Source organism: Branchiostoma lanceolatum, chromosome 16, assembly GCF_035083965.1.
Source record: "Branchiostoma lanceolatum isolate klBraLanc5 chromosome 16, klBraLanc5.hap2, whole genome shotgun sequence".
Lineage (NCBI taxonomy): Eukaryota > Metazoa > Chordata > Leptocardii > Amphioxiformes > Branchiostomatidae > Branchiostoma > Branchiostoma lanceolatum.
Genome location: NC_089737.1, coordinates 5,372,610 through 5,392,158, shown reverse-complemented (window position 1 = coordinate 5,392,158; position 19,549 = coordinate 5,372,610). Strand labels below are relative to the sequence as shown.

Sequence of the window (19,549 nt, the reverse complement as noted above, 5' to 3'; positions counted from 1 at the left end):
AGCCTTCTTTCAGTTATTAGGTCACACCATTTTAATTTCTTGGTTAACGGAATTTTTAAAAAAATGCTAGATTGGAAAATCAACAGGAAAACAGAATCTCAGAGGAAAGTTTGTACTTCGGTGCACACAATTTCAGGGAGTGAACAGGATCAGGTGCAAGTTTTAACCCCAGCCTTCTGTTTTCATGATTAATTTTTTTGCTAGAATTGAAAAAAAAATCCGTAAATTCATAAATGTAGACAGTTTTGTTTCTCTGTAAGTATTCATTAGAAGAATACAACTCAGGAATGTTACACAAAGTATTTGTATTGTGTATGAATTTCCTAGCCTGGCTACTGTCCTCTGTAGTTTCACTGTTGAGCAAGGGAAAAAATTAAGCCATAGCTTAAACTAAAAAGGATGGGACCCAGGCTATAAATTTCCTAGTTCTTACCGGGCCGGGTTTTTCTATGGAGAGCATTTGAAAGGTACTCACAAGTATGTCTTAAGAGAGATTTAAACTTGACAATATATGCAGATTGAATTGTGTTAAGTTAACAACACTCAGAAATATTTAAAAAGTATAGATTATGTGTGAAATGTATAAGTGTATAAGTGTATGCATTGGTTGCTCTGAAGAGTTTTTAACAAGATTGATTATAATTTTGACTGAAATGCTGTGCTTAAAAAGGAGAAAACATGACTGTCTTTGCCACATAGTGGATCACTGTTTGTTTTTTGTTTCAGCTTTGGAATATTTGAATCATAATATGTTTTCTTGTGCATTTTGATTGCTTGATGCAATGCGTTGATCACAAATTGTGAAAAATTTTAGAAAATTTGATAAACACAATATTGACTTTTTAATCATAGCTGAAATGTTATTAATCACAAACGATTTGGTCTGCAGAATAAAGTGGTTGTACAGTTGCCAGAAATTTAGTACAGTACTTTTTTTGTGGAAAGCATATGTAGTTTATCATATTCTTGCAAGGTGGCGCTTTTACCGTCCCACTGCGCAAGTGCAGCATCACAGCAGGGGACGGTCACTTCCGGGTTGGCAGGCGTGCACATTTCTTCGACAAACATTCCGAAAATCTGCGAGATCGGAGGTATTTGTTCTCATTGTAAGTATACATGGACGTCTACTATGTTTTTTGATATGTAGAAATTACTGTGGAATTTTTAGATTTGTCTTAGAAGCTACAGAAGCGCGATAAGGATAACTGCCCCCTTCGGCGTGGGATGGCGCCAAGTTTTGAATATTGAAATTTTCGACTGGAATGGTATCGTATGACGTAACTAGCATTCAACAACAAAAAAATTGAATTTCACTGTGCATTTTATGTGTAAGGATGCATATGTGTGTGTGTACACGTATAATTTTCTTCCATGTATAATTTACATCCGGTCGACGTTGATGACCGATGATACCACACCACGCGAAGATGTGTATTACGGATTTGCATAGAGATTCTTTGACTTTTTTTCGTGTTTGTCTTTGCCTCAAAATTTTAAGAGCTAACTTAGATAATGCTGGTTAGTATCGGCTTGTATCGGTATTCGAAGTAGTTTATTTGTTATTGAATATTGATAGCATTTATCATATTTCAGGCGTTTAGCGCAGAATGCCGAAGAACCGGTTCACCCACTATGCCGTGGCGAGAGGGAGAAATCCTGGGATCTACACGGACTGGTATTAAAACAAATATTTCGCAAATTCTGGTCTATTTTTTTCTTATTCAAGTAAACATCACTTTGGTTATCTGCAAGTGCTTTACAAAACACGCTCAAGCTAACTTATGCTTTATGGAGATAATATTACAAGAAGCAAAGGTAGTTTTTACATAGCCTCCATAGCAGGCTCTGAACCGGCCCTTTTGGGGGCTGAATAATACACCTTTTGCAGCCAGCCCGTAACCATCAGCCACCCCCGTAACCATTTTGCTGGTAAACTGGTTGCCGCTAGTTTTTACATAGCCTCCGTTGCAGGCCTTCCCACTAGCACTTTACTAGCGATTTTTTGGGACCCAAGCAGATACGGGGGCTCAAGCAGATATGCCCCCCCCCCCCCCCAAAAAAAAAAAATTGGAAAAAAATCGCTAGTAAAACGCTAGTGGGAAGGCCTGCAACGAAGTTTTTGCAACCAACGTGTCTGGAGTCCGGTCTCCATTGTGGATTGGTGGCAGACGCTTCAAACCCGGTAATCATCAGCAATGTGACCATAGCGCAAAGGTTTACACGGGCAATCAAAACTGAGTCGGATGTTTCTATTTGTAATCTGTGTTCTTTCCACAGGACGCAGACCAAACAACAAATAGATGGATTCAGCAGCGCTCGCCACAAGGGCTTCACCTCGGAGGCAGAGGCGCGGGACTGGATGGACAAAAGTAGGGAAAACTGCATACGTCAGCAATGACGCTGTTTGATATTCCTTTATAAACATAATTAACATGAAAACAGCCTGGGATCCATCGTATACGAACTTCTATGATCGCGTTTTCATTCTACCGAATTACTACGGAGGGAAGCATTTAGAGGATCCATAGGTTGGATGGATTTGGGCCATTTCGGGGCAAAAACAAACTTTGCCTGATGTCCAAAATTATTATAGCTGTGGAGTCTCTCCGTCCTCATCCTCCCAGCAATCCCAATATGTTCGGTTCGTTCCCTCCCATAGCGGCCCTGCCCTTCCGAGCCCCTGAACACACAGTTCTGGCGCCGTCGCCACCAAAACAGCTTCAGCCAATCAGAGGGTTTGCTAAAGTTCATCTCGAGCAACGGACGCTGGGAAGCTATCAGGCAATCAGCTTACGTCTTACATCGTTACTTTGGGTTGAGGACAAGATAACGAATCTTTGTGCCAAATAAAGCTAGCTCATTACTTATTCGATCATGAGCAACTAACGACTGTTTGTGCCAAGTAAGGCTAGCTCGTTAATTATTTATGAGCAACTGTCAGTGACGCCCCCAGAAGCCAAAATCTCCGTTCAAAAAATTTCCTTACATACTCTCCAAGCAGAGGTTGAATGGGCAGATCGTCACCGTTTTATCATATTCCTTTGCGCCTTTGCTCGAGCTGAGCTTAAGCAAACCCTCTGCGATTGGCTGAAGCTGTTTTGGTGGCGACGGCAACATGTACCAGAAGCGTGTTCAGGGGCTCGGAAGGGCAGGGCCGCGAAGGGAGGTAACGAACCGAACATATCGGGTCTGCTGGGAGGATGCATCAACCTAAACTGCAGAGGTTTGTGATTTTGTGAGAATGTAAGAACCTTATGTATTTCGACCTTTGCGGTCATTGTTACTTTCGTTTGTCGTTTTGTTTTAGATTCAAACAGCATCCTTCAGCAGAACAAAAACGACGTTGGCGTTGCCAAGGCAACAACCAATGAGAAGGGTGCCGCTCAGTCAAGAGCCAATCAGAGTTTGCCAAAAGCAGGCAAATGGCAGTCACGTGACTCCAGTCAACGCCAATCAAAAAATGAAACGTCTGAGTCAGACAGGTCGACCGGAAATCACGTCATCAATAAAGCGAGGACCGGAAATGCTGATGACCTGTCAGAGGCACTGTCAGAACTACAGATTTCAAAGGTTTGTTGATAAATGTACTTTTATTTGTAAACTATAAGTGCTGTTACAAAGAAATTTTATCTTTCTAAGGCTCATTTCTTCCAGAATTACCAAAAACTCTTTCTTGGTATTTTGTTCATTTAATTTAATGCAAATATATGTGTTTCAACAATTGAAGTTGTGTACTAAAAAATAGAGAATGAGAGTAAGAAGACATGTAGAACAGAACAAGAATCAAGGAACAGAAACTGTTCCTTTTTGTTATAATCATTTTCATAAGATGCGGAATGTATATGTTATGGACATTACAATCATTCTCGGCGAATAATATTTGGTAGACAATACCGACCGTCAAAGCATGTCTTTCGTACTCCGCAAGATGTCGTTACTGTTTCAATCTGCTTTTGTCTCAAACTTCACTCGTGACGCGATTCACAGGGCACATCGCGTAGTAAGATACCATAATCGTTATTTCATTTCAATGTAACTACACTATAGGTAAAGTATGTACTACTTAGCCTGATGCAATCGCAATCATAAGTTTAAAAATGCCTATTTTCAACAGCAATCTATGTGATATTGGATCATGGTAAAATGCTTTCTTGTAACCCACATTGTCTTCTTTTTATCACAATTTCAGCCCCTGATGTTCAAAGAGGCCGTGGCGACCTTCAGGCCGGGAATCTACAAGGGTGACGTCATCAAACGCCTTTGGTCCAGCCTTCTCCAGTCGTGGTTCGAGCGTGGAGCGCGTGTCTACATCGTCTCTCCTTGGATGGACAAGAAAACCATCGGTAAGACCACGATCTGTTTAGCCACCCTCCCGAACAGGCCCGCTATCGCTCGGTAACGTTACCTCCCATAGCGGCCCTGCCCTTTCAAGCCGGTCAAAGTCGGTTCTTGACAGTTGCTCATGAATAATTAAAGAGCTAGCCTGATTGGTTGATAGCATCCCAGCGTCCTTTGCGCTTTTGCTACCCTCTGATTGGCTGAAAGCTGTTTGGGGTGACGTCGCCAGAAGCGATTTTACCGGCTTGAAAGGGCAAGGCCGCTATGGGAGGTAACGTTGCCGAGCGGTAGCGGGCCTGTTCGGGAGGGTGTGTTTAGCAAGAAGAAGAGATGGTTAGTACAATCTTGTAGTACCCAATGACACATTTCTGTAGCATGGGTATACAAGTATTTTAGAGCTTTTACACCTTGTAATGTCTAGTGCCACATATCTGTAGCAGGGTATATGCTTACAGAGAGGGGTTGCTAGCTCTTCTCCTAAGCACCTCCTCGAAGACAGAAGGAACACGCACACATTTTACGTTCCTTCCAAAAGACAGGTGCAGCCCCAAGTCCCCAACTGAGATTCTTTTCCCAGGATTTGAACCGGGGTCTCCTAGTTACCTACATGTAGTCTACTCTCAGTTGAGCTACAGGGACATCCCACTATTTGCATATACGCTTACTGCCTGCCTACTGCCTACGTGCTCATGCCAGAAACTGGCCCCTTGCTTTCCAGGAGGATCCTCCAAGCAGTCCTGTCCCTTGCCCTAGCCTCTGCTTCCCGACTGTTTAAGCCCGTGTCCTTCACAATTTGGTCCTTCCATCTCTTCGGTGGGCTTCCCCGGGGTCTTGGGGTAGCAAACGTACGCTTATTAACGAATAATTAATGACTGATACCTGATTTTCTCTAAGGCTACATCAAGAACCGTCTGATGACCAGCCAGTCGCCCATCCAGGCCATCTACATCCGGGACCCTTGTTTCACGGACAAGAACGGAAAGGAAACTTCTCTGGCGGAAGCGATGCGGGGGGTCTTCTCCGAAAGCGAGGCTGACCGGATACGCTGTCTGAGGGTCGGCACAGACAGAGAGACCGACGGGAAGGCCTACTTCCATTGCAAGTTTGTGGCGGGAAAGTTTGAAAATCATGTTGAGATTCTGGTGACCAGCGCCAATTTCAACGATCATCACTTTAACCCCCTTCAGAGGGACTCTGTGATACTCCTCAGTGAAAACTCGCGAGATTTCGAGACGAGATATCTTAGCGAATTGGATAACGTCACCAAAGAGGTGTCCCTAGCTTCTTTACTGAAGAACTGATGCTTAACCTTCTCCCTGCTGTCTTACCTCAAAACCAATACAAATTTGTTGCCAAACGGCTACATTAGCTGGCTAAAGGTCAAGCAAATATTGAGAAAAATCCATTTACATGTACATTGCAAATCTCAGTATATGAATATAGAATACAAAACGGGGTATTCCGTATATCCCGAGGTCCCAGCCCGACCGCGTAGGCCGGAGGGCGATCCGACCCGCAGGAGGGCTGGGACCGAGGGATTTATGTCATACCCACCAGAGAAAACACAAATTTCAATGCGGAATGCGCCAGAAGTTGAGGGAGTTTTGTGTCCTCGAACACAAAACTGTGACAACGTTGATTCCAACCTTAGAATCCGGTATTCGAATTTTCGACGGCTGCGCAACCGGCGCACTCGAAATGCATTCGAAATATTCTATGAAAGCCCGTGTGATACTTCTCTAGAACCTCATGTGATATGGATAGTTATCACACGGGCCGGAACACCCGTATCAGGCCCAGGCATGACATTAATCAGTATATTGCAAAATTCAATACACGATGTTAGGAGAAACGTCGAATCTTGTACCTTCTTTTTAAAGCTGGAAGTTTTCTATCCTTTTTTTCTCTAGTAGTATCATACCAGAACTATATTACTTGTCCACAAGAAGTGATTTTATGTCTCTAACATTTTTACCTTTGATATGGAATCACAAGCTTTTACTTCTCTTTTATTGTAATCAAACTTTACCACATTGTATAGATTTTAGATTAATATACCCTTATTATCGTAGCCGCATTTTAATGTTTTACGTAATGTTTACGTATGGGCCTTTGTGCAACACGTCAAAGCTAGTCTTTGCCGGCTTGTTTTGGAAATAGATGGATTACAATATTTCTAACCAAAAAACAAACTTCTACGTTTTATTTTTTAGTACTAAGGTATGATTCTGTCTTTATCAATGTTGCTACTGGACGAGGATGTGAAGAATATATCATTCTCAATACCACTTATACCATATTATTGAAGTATGGCCAAGTATGCTGTTCTAATTGTAAAGAGTTATCTATGCGAGGGCTGTCTTACTAAAAGTCTCATACGAATGTAAGCTTATCGTGCAGATAGAGGCCATTGATATATTTCTTGTCAAAGCTGTTTGTTTGTAGGCTTATAGAAATATGCTTTATTCTGTCTCTGTTCTAATGCTGGGGCCCTCATTCTAAGTTCGGGGTGTTCACTGAAGCCATGATAAAGGTACCTCAGCAAGTACATGTACATGTAGTTTAGAGAGATTAGACTCATGACCTCATACAACACCTAACGCGACGAAGTGATACCTTGGAACAAAGTAACTAGTATGCAACCGATCATTCAGGCAGGCCGGGAGTTTTTACGGTAGGAAATCTAGTTCTTGTCTTTGAATAAAGGTACTGACATAATTGAAGAAGTTCAGAAGAACACATGTTAATTTTTCAAATTGTTCAGGTACAGGTACAGGTCCGGACCTGTACCTAAACATCTGTACCGGTACATGTATCTGTACCTGATGTTACGTTTAGGTACGCAGCACTAATACACACACAGTTTTTATTTCCTGACACTCACTCACTGACAGTCAATTGCACGTTTCAAGGATTCTTTCAGTGACATGTTTACATTTTCATTTTGATAAATTGGGGTTGGCAGAATAAAAGGGTTGAACAGTTTGCAGAGATTCCAAGTATTTTTTTTATTATTCTAATTTGGACAAAATTCATATACAGTACATGAATCCTCAGGCTGAAACACCCGAGCATGTCGTTTACAGTAATCTTGCAAGGTGGCGCTTCTAACGTCCCACTGCGCAAGCTAGTGCACTTCCGTCACAGCAGAGGGCGGTCACTTCCTGGTTTGGGTGGCGTGCAAGTTAGCCAAACATTTAAAAAATCTGCAAGATCGGAGGTATCTGTTCTCATTGTAAGCATACTTGATATCTAATATGTCGTCCACATGTAGCAATAGCTGTGGAACGATGGCGCCAAGTTTTGAATATTGAAATTTTCGACTGGGATGATATGGTATAACGTTACTAGCCTTCCTTGGATATACGATTCGATTTTACCGTGCATTTTATGTGTACGGATGTTTATGTGTCTATGTTCTTTTCTACATGTATGTGTTACATCATCGAATGCATGTTAACGGGGGGGTCCAAAGTCCCTTAATAGACCTTAGTCCAAAGTTCCATTGGGTCCATATTTCGGTAAGGTTTTAAAAATCATTGTTGCGGAGAAATGCATGGGTAGCTGCACACGATCGTTTTTGTCTTTGATGGTTTCACGGTAAAATGAGTACGAGGATAAAGGCATGCGCATTTCCGTAGAACAATTAGGGTCTCCCCCCGTTAATCATGAATTATGATGATATAACGTTATGTCCTGGAGTAGATAGACATTGATTACCATATGTTAATTTTACACCAAGCGAAGATGTGTATTATTGATCTGCATAGAGATTCTCTGACTTTTTTTGTGTGTGTTTGTCTGTGCCTCATATCGTCCACCATCGGTTTTCGAAGAAGTTTATTCTAGTTATTGATAAAATTTATCATATTTCAGGCGTTTAACGCAGAATGCCGTACTACGCCAGAAGCAAATACTACGCCGTGGCGCGGGGAAGAAAACCTGGGATCTACCGTACTTGGTAACAAAGATTTCAAAATTCAAATGTTTCACTGATTCTTGCTTGTCTATTTTTTTCATGCGAGTTAACAACTTCAAGTGTTTCACAAGTACGAAACGCAAAACAAGGTCGGAGCTAACGTCTGCTTTAGCTTTGTACGTGAGAGACTACATACAAAGGCAATATTTGTGCAACAAACGTATAAAGGGTACCGTCTTCATCAATAGTACTAGTAGACAATGGAAACCTATTGTGAGGGTAAAAAGCAAGCACCAGGGATTCCTGAGTTGTAGTGTTCTTTCCACAGGCCTCAGACCGAAGAACAAGTACTTGGATTCAGCAACAATTGCTTCAAGAGCTTCTTCTCAGAGGCGGAGGCTCAGGACTTTATTGATAAAAGTATGGAAAACTTAAGCACTTTTCAGTATTTCCTAATGATACTTTTTAGAGAATCCTGTTCTAGCTTCTGCGAAGTGAAGAAATCTGAGTAGCAAGTTGGAGCTAAAATTGGATGAATTATGGCCTGTATAGCCTGGAGTCCGGCCTTGTTAGGTTTGGTCCGCTCCCAAAGGTTGTTACCGCAGGAATTTGAGAATGTGAGAAGGGGAAACGTTTCGACATTAGTCTTGAATGTTGTTTTCGCCTGTCTTTCTTTTAGATTCAAACGGCAACCTTCAGCAGAACAAAATCGACGTTGGCGTTGCCAAGGCAACAGCCAATGAGAAGGGTGCCGCTCAGTCAGGAGCCAACCAGAGTTTGCCAAAAGCGGGCAAAGACCAGTCACGTGATTCCAGTAAACGCCAATCAAAGAATGAAACGTCTGAGTCAGACAGGTCGACCGGAAATGAAGTGAGGACCGGAAATGCTGACGACCTGCCAGAGGCACTGTCAGAACTAGAGATTACAAAGGTTTGTTGATAGATGAAGTTTTCTTTCTAAAAAGTGTTTCTACAAAAATGTACCGTACTAATTCAGTAATTGATTATATATACGACTCGATGCTTTCAAAATTAATAAGACATCTTTTGTGATATCATGGTCATCAATGCAAACGCTTTGCTGCCCCAACGACTGGCTACACTATTGGAGAGAGTGAGTGAGTGAGTGAGTGAGTGAGTGAGTGAGTGCATGAGTGAGTGAGTGAGTGAGTGAGTGAGTAAGTGAGTGAGTGAGTGAGGGGGGAATGTAAATATGTGTAGCCTGAAGTTGTGTGGTGAAAAATAGATGATGACAGTAAGAAGACAGAACAAAATAAGAATCAAGGAACAGAAATAGTTCCTTTTTTATGTTTAGCCATACCTAGTATGGCTCAACATATTGTTTTTGTTCACGTTCTTCTTCTTCTCCTTCTTCTGCCAAATCTTCAAATTGATTCAACTCTGCCATTTTTTAATCAACCGACCTGAAATTTGGCATTGAGGTGAAGAAGGCAAATACCCTCATGCGATTTTTTTTTCATTTTTTTGAAACAGGCCTGAAAATAATTTTTATGGAGGTTTTTTGGGGCATTTTTAGGCAAAAATTACATTTTGGTCTACTGTGGCCTGGTTTTACAAGCAAATGACCTGACATTCGGTACAAGGGCGCATTGAACATGTCCCTACAGGATTTCAATCACAATTCTGGTGTACATCACTTCAAAATGCTTCATTTTGGGGACTTTTGGACCCATTTCAGACCAAAAACAGGCCAAAAGTGGTATCCCCGTTCCATGTTCTATTTGCTGCTGGCCAAAGAATCCATGTTCTATCTAAGGATCCCCGCGTTCCATTTGCTACTGGCCAAAGAACACGTGTTCTATTTAGGTTACCTGAGGTCATATTGCAGGAACACACGCAAGCCTTTGCAGTAAGAAGCTGTTGGGGTCTCGCAGAACTTGCAGAGAGAATTGTTTTGCACGGGTGATTTTGGAACAGTCAATTTATGCATCGGGAGGGAGATTGGCAAAGTATGATGCTCTCGCAAATGTTGCCTTTCTACATGCAGTTAATATTTCGATGTTAGGTGTTATTTTGGGACAGCACACTTCTTGCATGGGGGGAGTATGGCTAAACATGCTGTATTTGCTCAGGGGCAAATGGCGGCCTTTCTAGTGTTATAATCATTTTCATAAGATGCTATATGTGTATGTTGTGGGCATTACAATCCTCCTTGGCGAATAATTTTTGGTAGACAATACCGACCGTCAAAGCATGTCTGGCGTATTCCGCAAGATGTCGTTACTGTTTCAATCTTCTTTTGTATCAAAGTCCACTCTTGTGCATGACACGATTCACAAGGCACACCAAGTATTAAGATACGACAATTGCTTTTTGCCTTCAATATTATCACAATTATAGGTAAGGTAGTATGTTGCCACGTAGCCTGATGCAATAGAAATCATGATTAAAAACGCCTCTTTTTAACAGCAATCTATGTGATATTTGATCACGGTAAAATGATTTCTTGTAACTCACAGTTGTCTTCTTTTTATCACAATTTCAGCCCCTGACGCAGACCTTCAAAGAGGCCTTGTCGAACTTCAAGCCTGGAATCTACAAGGGTGACGTCATCAAACGCCTTTGGTCCAGCCTTCTCCAGTCGTGGTTCGAGCGTGGAGCACGTGTCTACATCGTCTCTCCTTGGATGGACAAGAAAACTATCGGTAAACCTAAGTCTATCACAATCTATCTTGGAAGCTCATCTGTGTTCAACTTGGTAGTGATCATAGTATAATGCTGAACTTTCTTCTAACACTAAGGTATACACGTGTAACGGAGATGATTATAGGCAGCATAATTTTCAACAAGTTGATGGCGGCTGCCATAACCGAAAGAAGAAGAAGATCTTAACATATATGTAATACTGATTAATGTATTGGTAGTCAGACCATATGAGAGGAGGGGCTTACATAGATTACCTGGAAAAGTAAGCCATTGATTGGCTAGTGAGAGTAGATCAAATTTTCAACGACCACTGTCGCCTTCTATCACAATCTGTTTAAGAGGATGAAGAGATCGTTGGTATAATCTTAATTCTGACAGTCCGCCATTAAAAGATTATCTATGTATCATCACATCTATATGCATTCTTGTTCATAATTGATAGCTGATACCTGCTTTTAATCTAAGGTTACGTCAAGAACCGTCTGATGACTGAACAGTCGTCCATCCAGACCCTCTACATCCGGGACCCTTGTTTCACGGACAAGAACGGAAAGGAAACGTCTCTGGCGGAAGCGATGCGGGGGGTCTTCTCCGAAAGCGAGGCTGGCCGGATTAGCTGTCTGAGGGTCGGCACAGACAGAGAGGCCGACGGGAAGGCCTACTTCCACTGCAAGTTTGTGGCGGGAAAGTTTGACAATCATGTTGAGATATTGGTGACCAGCGCCAATTTCAACGATTATCACTTTAACCCCCTTCAGAGGGACTCTGTGATACTCCTCAGTGAAAACTCGCGAGATTTCGAGACGAGATATCTTAGCGAATTGGATAACGTCACCAAAAAGGTTTCACGGGCTACCCTACTAAAGAACTAATGCTTAACCTTCTCCCTCATGTCTTACCTCAATACCAATACAAATTTGTTGCCTAACGGCTACATTAGCCGACTGAAGGTTAAGCAAATATTGAGAAAAATCCATTTACATGTACATTGCAAATCTCAGTATATGAATCAGTATATTGCAAAAATTGAAAACACGATGTTAGGAGAAACGGCGAATCTTGTACCTTCTTTTTAAAGCTGGAAGTTTTCTATCCATATTCTCTAGTAGTATCATACTAGAACTGTATTACTTGTCCACAAGAAGTGATTTTGTCCGTTACATTTTTACCTTTGATATGGAATCACAAGCGTTTACTTCTCTTTTATTGTAATCAAACGTTACTACATTGTATAGATTTTAGATTCATTTACTCTTATTATCGTAGCCGCATTTTAATGTTTTACGTAATGTTTACGTATGGGCTTTTGTGCAACACGTCAAAGCTAGTCTTTGATGGCTTGTTTTAGAAAGAGATGGATTACAATATTTCTAACCAAAAATAAACTTCTACCTTTTATTTTTTAGTACCAAGGTATGATTCTGTCTGTATCAATATTGCTACTGGATAAGGATGTGATAAATATATTATTCTCAACACCATTTATACCATATTATTAAAGTATGGCCAAGTATGCTATTCTAATTGTAAAGAGCTATCTATGGGAAGACTGTCTTACGAAACGTCTCATAAGAATATAAGCTTATCGTGCAGATAGAGCTAGAGACCATTGGGATATTTCTTGTCAAAGTTGGTTATTTGTTAGTCTCCATTGCAGTCCTTTCCACAGCGATTTTTTTCAACTTTTTTGGGGGGGGGGGTGGCACCGCGTATCTGCTTGAGCCCCCGTATCTGCTTGGGATCCCGTAACTGCTGTAACCCTGTGACCGCTAAAAAAAGTTGGAAAAAAAACGCTGTTGGAAAGACTGCAACGGAGGCTATTTATTTGTAGACTTATAGAAAGATGCTTTATCCTGTCTCTGTTCTAATGCTGAGGCGTTCGGAGCTTTAAAGTGTTCACTGAAGCCATGATCAAGTTCCCTCAGCAAGTACATGTTGTTTACAAAGATTAGACCGCTCCAGTACACACAAATGTACACACACACACGCACACACACACATACACACGCATGTAAACACGCACACACACACACAAACACACACACACACCGGTTCAAGGATTCTTCCAGTGACATGTTTACATTTCGGGATGATTATTTCGTATAAGACTGACACACCTTCCACGCCTCCGTTCCCCCTAATTTTGTGATTAGTCGGGTTGCGGCGTGTGACCCTGGGGCCTTGTACAAAAGGCTCGAACCATTGTGTGAGTACGGAATAAGTAAAACCGGTTCTTAACATACTAAGACCTGGTGGGTTCAAAGGTTAGTTTATGCTTTGAATGTGTTTGTTGTGATCCTCGGAATACGGTTTATTACTAAGTAGAATGCTACAGAAATGTAGTGAAACTTGCGTTTTTACGACAAACACGTCACTCGTCAGAAGTCTAGCATGAACGCTGCCGACCTTAGTTGAAGGATATGATTGTTTCGACGGTAGGCAGTTAGCGCCTTTTTACTATCTATTTATACGTCTATTCATAACCTCAGATGGGCGGAAACGGGAGCATTTCATGTTGTATCACATGCCTTTGCTTCTCTTCTACAGTTTTTCTTCAGTGTTAGTTACAATGCACGCACTGTTTTTCTTACAGGGCTGACGGGGCGACAAGATTAAGGATGACCCTAAGAACACTTCTCGCCTACGGACTCACCGTGGGAGTCTTCACCACACTGTTGTTGTTCACTGTTCATCAGTCGAATCTATCCCATGTCGGTTCTCCGGGAGGAAACGACAGACTTCAAACCAACCTGCCGACAAAGAACACCCTTAGGTAAGAAACATGACGTATATATCTCTATTATTGAGAACAGTTCACGTGGTTTGCATAACTACAATCAGCATGCCTTTTGAAAGAACATCGACGCTTGTGATGTATATGATAATGTTTTCGTACATAAATAATAGAGCATTAACTTGATGTCCTTTGCTATGAATCAACTTTTCAGGACGTTTTCTTTGTATTTGATTCCCCACTTTGTGACTCAAACATAATAATTAAGGGCGAGGTCTCGTATTTGCCCTTAGTGAAGGTTCGACTGCGAATGGGTGATCATCATGTGTAAACAAGTCTTACCGCCATCTTAGAATGAGTCTGGTGTTTCACAAGTTTCCGTCATAAGCTAACTCAAAGACACATTATCTCTTAGGTATGGAGAACAGCTGACAGAGACTGGAAGAAAAGATGAGAAAAGCGCTTCAATTTCTTGCGTTCCGCAGAAGAAATTCGTCTTTATAAAGACCCACAAGACAGGCACTTCTACAACTATCAACATCTTCCAGCGTTACGCCATTTACAACAAACTGAAGGTACTGATGCCAGTAGGACAGGGTCCGCTTAGTTGGCCGTTCCCCCCGGCAGAAAATGAGTACGTCCACATGCCCGATGAAAAATACGACGCACTGATTCACCATTTTGTCTACAACAAGACGTGGCTACTGAGCAAGTTCCCACCAGAGACAAAATACATTTGTAAGTGGTGATTTGAAAGGTGAAGGGATGCTTTGGGTTAAGGACAACAACATCTTGTGTCAGGATGCAAGGAGCAGGATGGTGAGAAAGAGTGAATGAAAGAGGGAGAGAAAAGGAGAAAAAAAAATCAAAGATCTCATACCTTTGTGGACTGTCTAGAATTTTCGTGATTTCTGGTAAATTTAGTAAATAATTGTGAATTTCTAACGGATTCTGTCTATGCACTTTCCCACTCTCTCCAAAAAGGCAATGTAAATGCATACAATAGGGAATTGAAGACAGGTAATGAGATAACCTATTCTGGGACCAAACTTGGACCTTTTACTTAATTTCCTGTCAGTGTCACTGAGGTGTCCAGCAATTTCGGACCCCGGCAGAGCCAACCTTCCCATCCTGCCGGTCTCCGATTACACCATTTCTCACCTCACACTCTTCCACTCTACAACATTGAAGTAACTACGGAAAAAACATCACGACAAACAAACATCACACCGAAAACAGTACCTCCGTTTTCACGGAGGTAATAATCTCCAATTTGCATTATCTGATTATATGATACTGTTATGCATGTTAAAGATTATCACCTTGAATCTTTTTACTTTAGCATTGTATAATGTTATGTACATGTACATTTATTATATTTCTATACGTTCCATGCTGGGGGATTCTTAAAAGAGCATAGTGAAGTTAAGGCAACTAAGCTGGAAATTGCTTCTGGCTTCTTAAACTCACTCCGACAATACATGGCATCCCTGTACTGTCATCCTTAGATATTTCCTTAAGACAATTTTAAGGTTCACCTCACATTTCTCCTTATCTTTTCAGCTATCATAAGAGAACCGTTCAGTCACCTCAAGTCTCAGATGAATTACTTCAAGCTTTCAAAGGTCCTTGATATACAAGGGCATGGGAATCCCGTAAAAGTGTTCCTACAGAACCCCTGGCAGTACAGGAACAGGTCCGAGACATTCTTCCCTCACGTGAACATCACGTGGGACGGTACCAGGAACCCCATGACCTTTGACATGGGGTGGCCAGCCGAGAGGGCAGATGAAGAAGTAAGTGCATCTTACATCATGATTCAGCTCGGATAAATCATGCCTCTTTGAAAAAAGGAAAGTATACTCTTGATGATGCCAGGAGTGGAATGAGAGGCTAACTAGAAGAAGAAAAAAAACAGCAAGAAAAACACCCCTCCGTCAACTGACCATTATGAAAATGGTCACACCCAACATTAGCGACCAAAACAACACCCCTCCCAATAGAATGGTCACATCCAACATTGCGGCCCCCATCCTTGCAAGCAAAAACAAAACAGGTTTTGCTATCGCAAACCTGTAATCTAACATTCTTCTCATATTAACAATGAGGCATGTAATAAATCGCAACAACATGGTGTCAGAAGTGGGGTTCGGGCTAGCTTCCCCATTGGGTTTTTATTTTCGCCTTCCTTGCCAACATTTTCAATTGACGTCGTTACGCTCTTCATAAGATGTTTCTTTTCCGTATAGAAGGAAGCTCACAAATACATCAGCAAATTGGACGCTGACTTCACCCTTGTGATGATTCTAGAACACTTGGACGAATCGGTCGTTCTTCTGAGGCGTCTTATGTGCTGGGAGCTCCGAGACGTTTTGTTTTACTCTAAGAATAAAAACCCTCGCTCTTATCCGTACAAGAAATACGTGGCAACACCAGAAGAACTGGAGAACCACCGTGGTTGGAGTGCCGTAGATTACATGTTGTACAACACGTTTAACAACTCATTGTGGCGAAAGATCAGCGCTCAGGTAGTCCGTCTTTTTCTATGATAAAAATCTTTAGCTTAAGACTTAGATTATCTTGTTGATAATGTAATAGGTTCAAAAAGAGGCGTCTTTTACGTTTTGAATTGTTTATCAGTGAACAAATATGAACAAACTAAAAAAAGGCATGAAATTAAGGGCCGACCAAAATCAACGCAACCAGGGTTTCCGCTTTGTTGTTGTTTGTTTCCTATGACCATCCTAAGAAGCTTTAAACCGCCGGATTCCTTGCCCGGGACAAGTCGTGAAGGGAATGTGAGCTGTCGGCCCAGCAGTAGTGAGGGGTGAATTGACCCCCCATAACCACATGAATTCATAAAAGGATTAGATCGTCTACTAGCCGCTAGAACGGGGGACAGATTACCATGATAACTGTTTGAGAATTCAAATTTTTTCTGTACTTGTTTTCCTAGGAACATTATCAAACCATGCAGAATGACTCAGCTCTCTAATAAAAAGTCACTTAATCCAAGGAAATTTCAATCAGATAAGATGCCTTGAGAAGACAATACTATCTGCAACTTTAAGTTTGTTCAAATTTTCAAACTTTTGAATAAACCCTGTCAACGTTGTGCCAGAGCATCTAAATGGATCTAAATTTTCAATGTCTTCCCCCACATTAGCATTGGACTAGTTGTGAGTCTAGAAATATGACTTTTGGGGATTTTTGCGTCTACTTGTTGGAGTAACTAGCAATTAGACTGGGGCTCTGTAGAACAGTACATATAACTGCTAGCCAATATCTCAAACTAAATCTTAAGCCAGTGTTGTCATTACTTTATTTCTTGGCTAACTGCCCTTCAAGCTAACTTCTTTATGTGTAGATACTTCAAATTCTTCTCTGTTGTCTATAGATTTTAAAGATGACTTGCACAGTAACTTGTACATGGTAAACTTTCTCAGCCAGTGAGGTCTCCACTGATGTGCTCTGTACGGCTGCCAGACGCATACTGAAGCGTAAAGTTTACATTATCCTGTATTTGTATAGTTTTACTTGGGTCTTATAGGAATAAACAGATGCAGAGCTACGTCCTCAAACTATCGAAAGAAGAATTCTACACAACCAGGGTTGCCGGTTTGTTGTTGTTTGCTTGTTTTGACCACCCTAAGAAACAGAATCAGAGCTACGTCATCAAACGATCAAAAGAAGAGTTGATGAATATGCGTTTGCCACGATTTGGAACTAAAAAAAGTTTTCTACCTTTAGGGTCCAGGCTTCTACGACGAGCTGAAATATTTCAGACGCATCAAGAGTGACGTCAGTAACTTCTGCTCCAAAACCAAGAAAGGCCGACAGGCCATGGTCGTTGCCCCATCGAAATGGAATCCTGAATTTGAAGTGGACAACACTTACTGTCATTACATAACAAGAACAAGGGTGGGTACTGATACTATATGCGACCACTCTCTAGCACATAAAATGTATTTTAGATTCGTACGTTAAGAGGGGCATCCCAAAGTCATTTACACCTGAGCAAGTAAACAACTGTGGTTCGCAACAAAGCTCCAAGACATAAGACCTGCTTTTAAAGCTTCTGACAACAAAACAAAACGTATCAAACATCAGTAAGAATTTGAACTTGAAATATTTCAATTCATTTTACAGGTATATTTACTTAACAATTGTTTTTTGTTTCAGACGTACAGCCTTGACCAGAAGATTAAAGGACGAAGATATACCAAAAAGGAGCTAACCTACACTGTTATCGATCAAATCATTTACTACAGGCTTTTGCGAAAGGGGCTCCCAACTTTCAAAAACCAACACGAGGCCAATGCGGCTGGCATAACGGGCTTACGTAGAAAACCTAAACGCATGGAAATCGCGCCTAAATAACGATTATGAATTGTTTACGTGTCAGATAATATGCTTATCATACAGTGTGGCTCGCTTGTTTAAAGCATATGCATGTTTTGTGATATTTGAGTGCTTACTTTTAACAATAGTGAAGTTCCTTTCATTTCTCCATGTGTAATATTACCTTTGATATGGAATCACTCTGTCACAGGCAAGCGTTTACTTCTCTTTTATTGTAATCAAACGTTACCACATTGTATAGATTTTAGATTAATTTAACCTTATTATCGAAGCCGCAATTTTTTGCTTTACGTATGGGCCTATGTGCAACACGTCAAAGCTAGTCTTTGATGGCTCGTTTTGGAAAGAGATGGATTAGAATATTTTTCTAATCGAAAATAGACTTCTATGTTTTATTTTCAAGTACTAAGGTATGATTCTGTCTGTATCAATATTGTTACTGGACAAGGATGTGAAGAATATATCATTCTCAACACCACTTATACCATATTATTGAAGAATGGCCAAGTATGCTGTTCTAATTCTAAAGAGTTATCTATGCGAAGACTGTCTTACTAAAAGTCTCATACGAATATGAGCTTATCGTGCAGATATAGGCCATTAATATATTTCTTGTCAAAGCTGTTTGTTTGTAGGCTTATAGAAAGATTCTTTATTCTGTCTCTGTTCTAATGCTGGGGTGCTCAGAACATTCCTAAGTTCGGGGCGTTCACTGAAGCCATGATCAAGGTACCTCAACAAGTACATGCAAATGTAGTTTAGAGAGATTAGACCGCTCCAGTACACACACATGTACACATACACAAGCACAAACACATACGCACAGTCAGGCGAACGCACACTCACACATGCACACAGACACACACACACATTTTTCCTGGCCGGTTTTTGTCCGTTTCAATGATACTTTCGGTGACATATGTTTACATTTCTAGAGTGATTATTTCGAATGATTTAACGTTCTGGCATATTATCCACGTCACCTTTCCCCCAAATTTTATGATTAGTCGGCTTGGTACTGTATGACCCTGGCGCCTTGCATGAAAGGCTCGAACCATTGTGTGAGTGGGGTAGAAATAAGTAAAACCAGTTCTTAATATACTCAGGTCACAAAATGTGTAACATCACAACATGGCAGCCTAATAGGGTTCAAACAGGTGTGGCCATCAACCTGGAGAGTTCAAAGGTTAGTTTATTCTTTGAATTTGTTTGTTGTGATCCTAGGAAAACCGTATGCAGTTGAATGATACAGAAATCTTACGAGATGTGTCCATTTTTACGACAAAAACGTCAGAGATCTAGCATGAACCCTGCCGACCTCAGTTGTAAGATATGATTGTTTCGCGCTGGTGCAAGAAAACCTGTTCGACGGTAGGTAGTTAGTGCATTTTTACTATCTATTTATACGTCTATTCATAACCTCAGATGGGCGGAAATGGGAGCACTTCATATAGTATCACATGCCTTTACTTCTCTTCTACAGTTTTTCTCCAGCGTTAGTTACAACGCACGCACTGTTCTTCTTACAGG

At 41.1% G+C, this 19,549-nt stretch overlaps 2 protein-coding genes across 3 annotated transcripts; both read left to right on the top strand.

Annotated features, from left to right (window-relative positions):
• The first annotated feature begins 985 nt into the window (after positions 1-985).
• Positions 986-7,323, top strand: LOC136421647 (uncharacterized). Of its 2 annotated transcripts, XR_010753480.1 has the most exons (5): positions 986-1,106; positions 1,594-1,675; positions 2,278-2,369; positions 3,308-4,343; positions 5,233-7,323. XR_010753480.1 is itself a non-coding variant. In XM_066409116.1 (2 exons), the coding sequence occupies exons 1-2, from the start codon at positions 4,136-4,138 to the stop codon at positions 5,637-5,639; spliced, it is 615 nt and encodes a 204-aa protein (XP_066265213.1). In that variant the 5' UTR covers positions 4,134-4,135; the 3' UTR covers positions 5,640-7,323. The 2 variants fall into 2 exon arrangements, 1 of the variants encoding a protein (XP_066265213.1); XM_066409116.1 differs by lacking the exons at positions 986-1,106; positions 1,594-1,675; positions 2,278-2,369 and having other exon boundaries at positions 4,134-4,343.
• A 5,852-nt stretch (positions 7,324-13,175) lies between these two features.
• LOC136421807 (galactose-3-O-sulfotransferase 2-like) lies at positions 13,176-18,311 on the top strand. The gene is made up of 7 exons (XM_066409371.1): positions 13,176-13,187; positions 13,517-13,696; positions 14,073-14,395; positions 15,221-15,453; positions 15,907-16,185; positions 17,408-17,578; positions 17,840-18,311. The coding sequence occupies exons 2-7, from the start codon at positions 13,542-13,544 to the stop codon at positions 18,035-18,037; spliced, it is 1,359 nt and encodes a 452-aa protein (XP_066265468.1). The 5' UTR covers positions 13,176-13,187; positions 13,517-13,541; the 3' UTR covers positions 18,038-18,311.
• Positions 18,312-19,549: the final 1,238 nt, after the last annotated feature.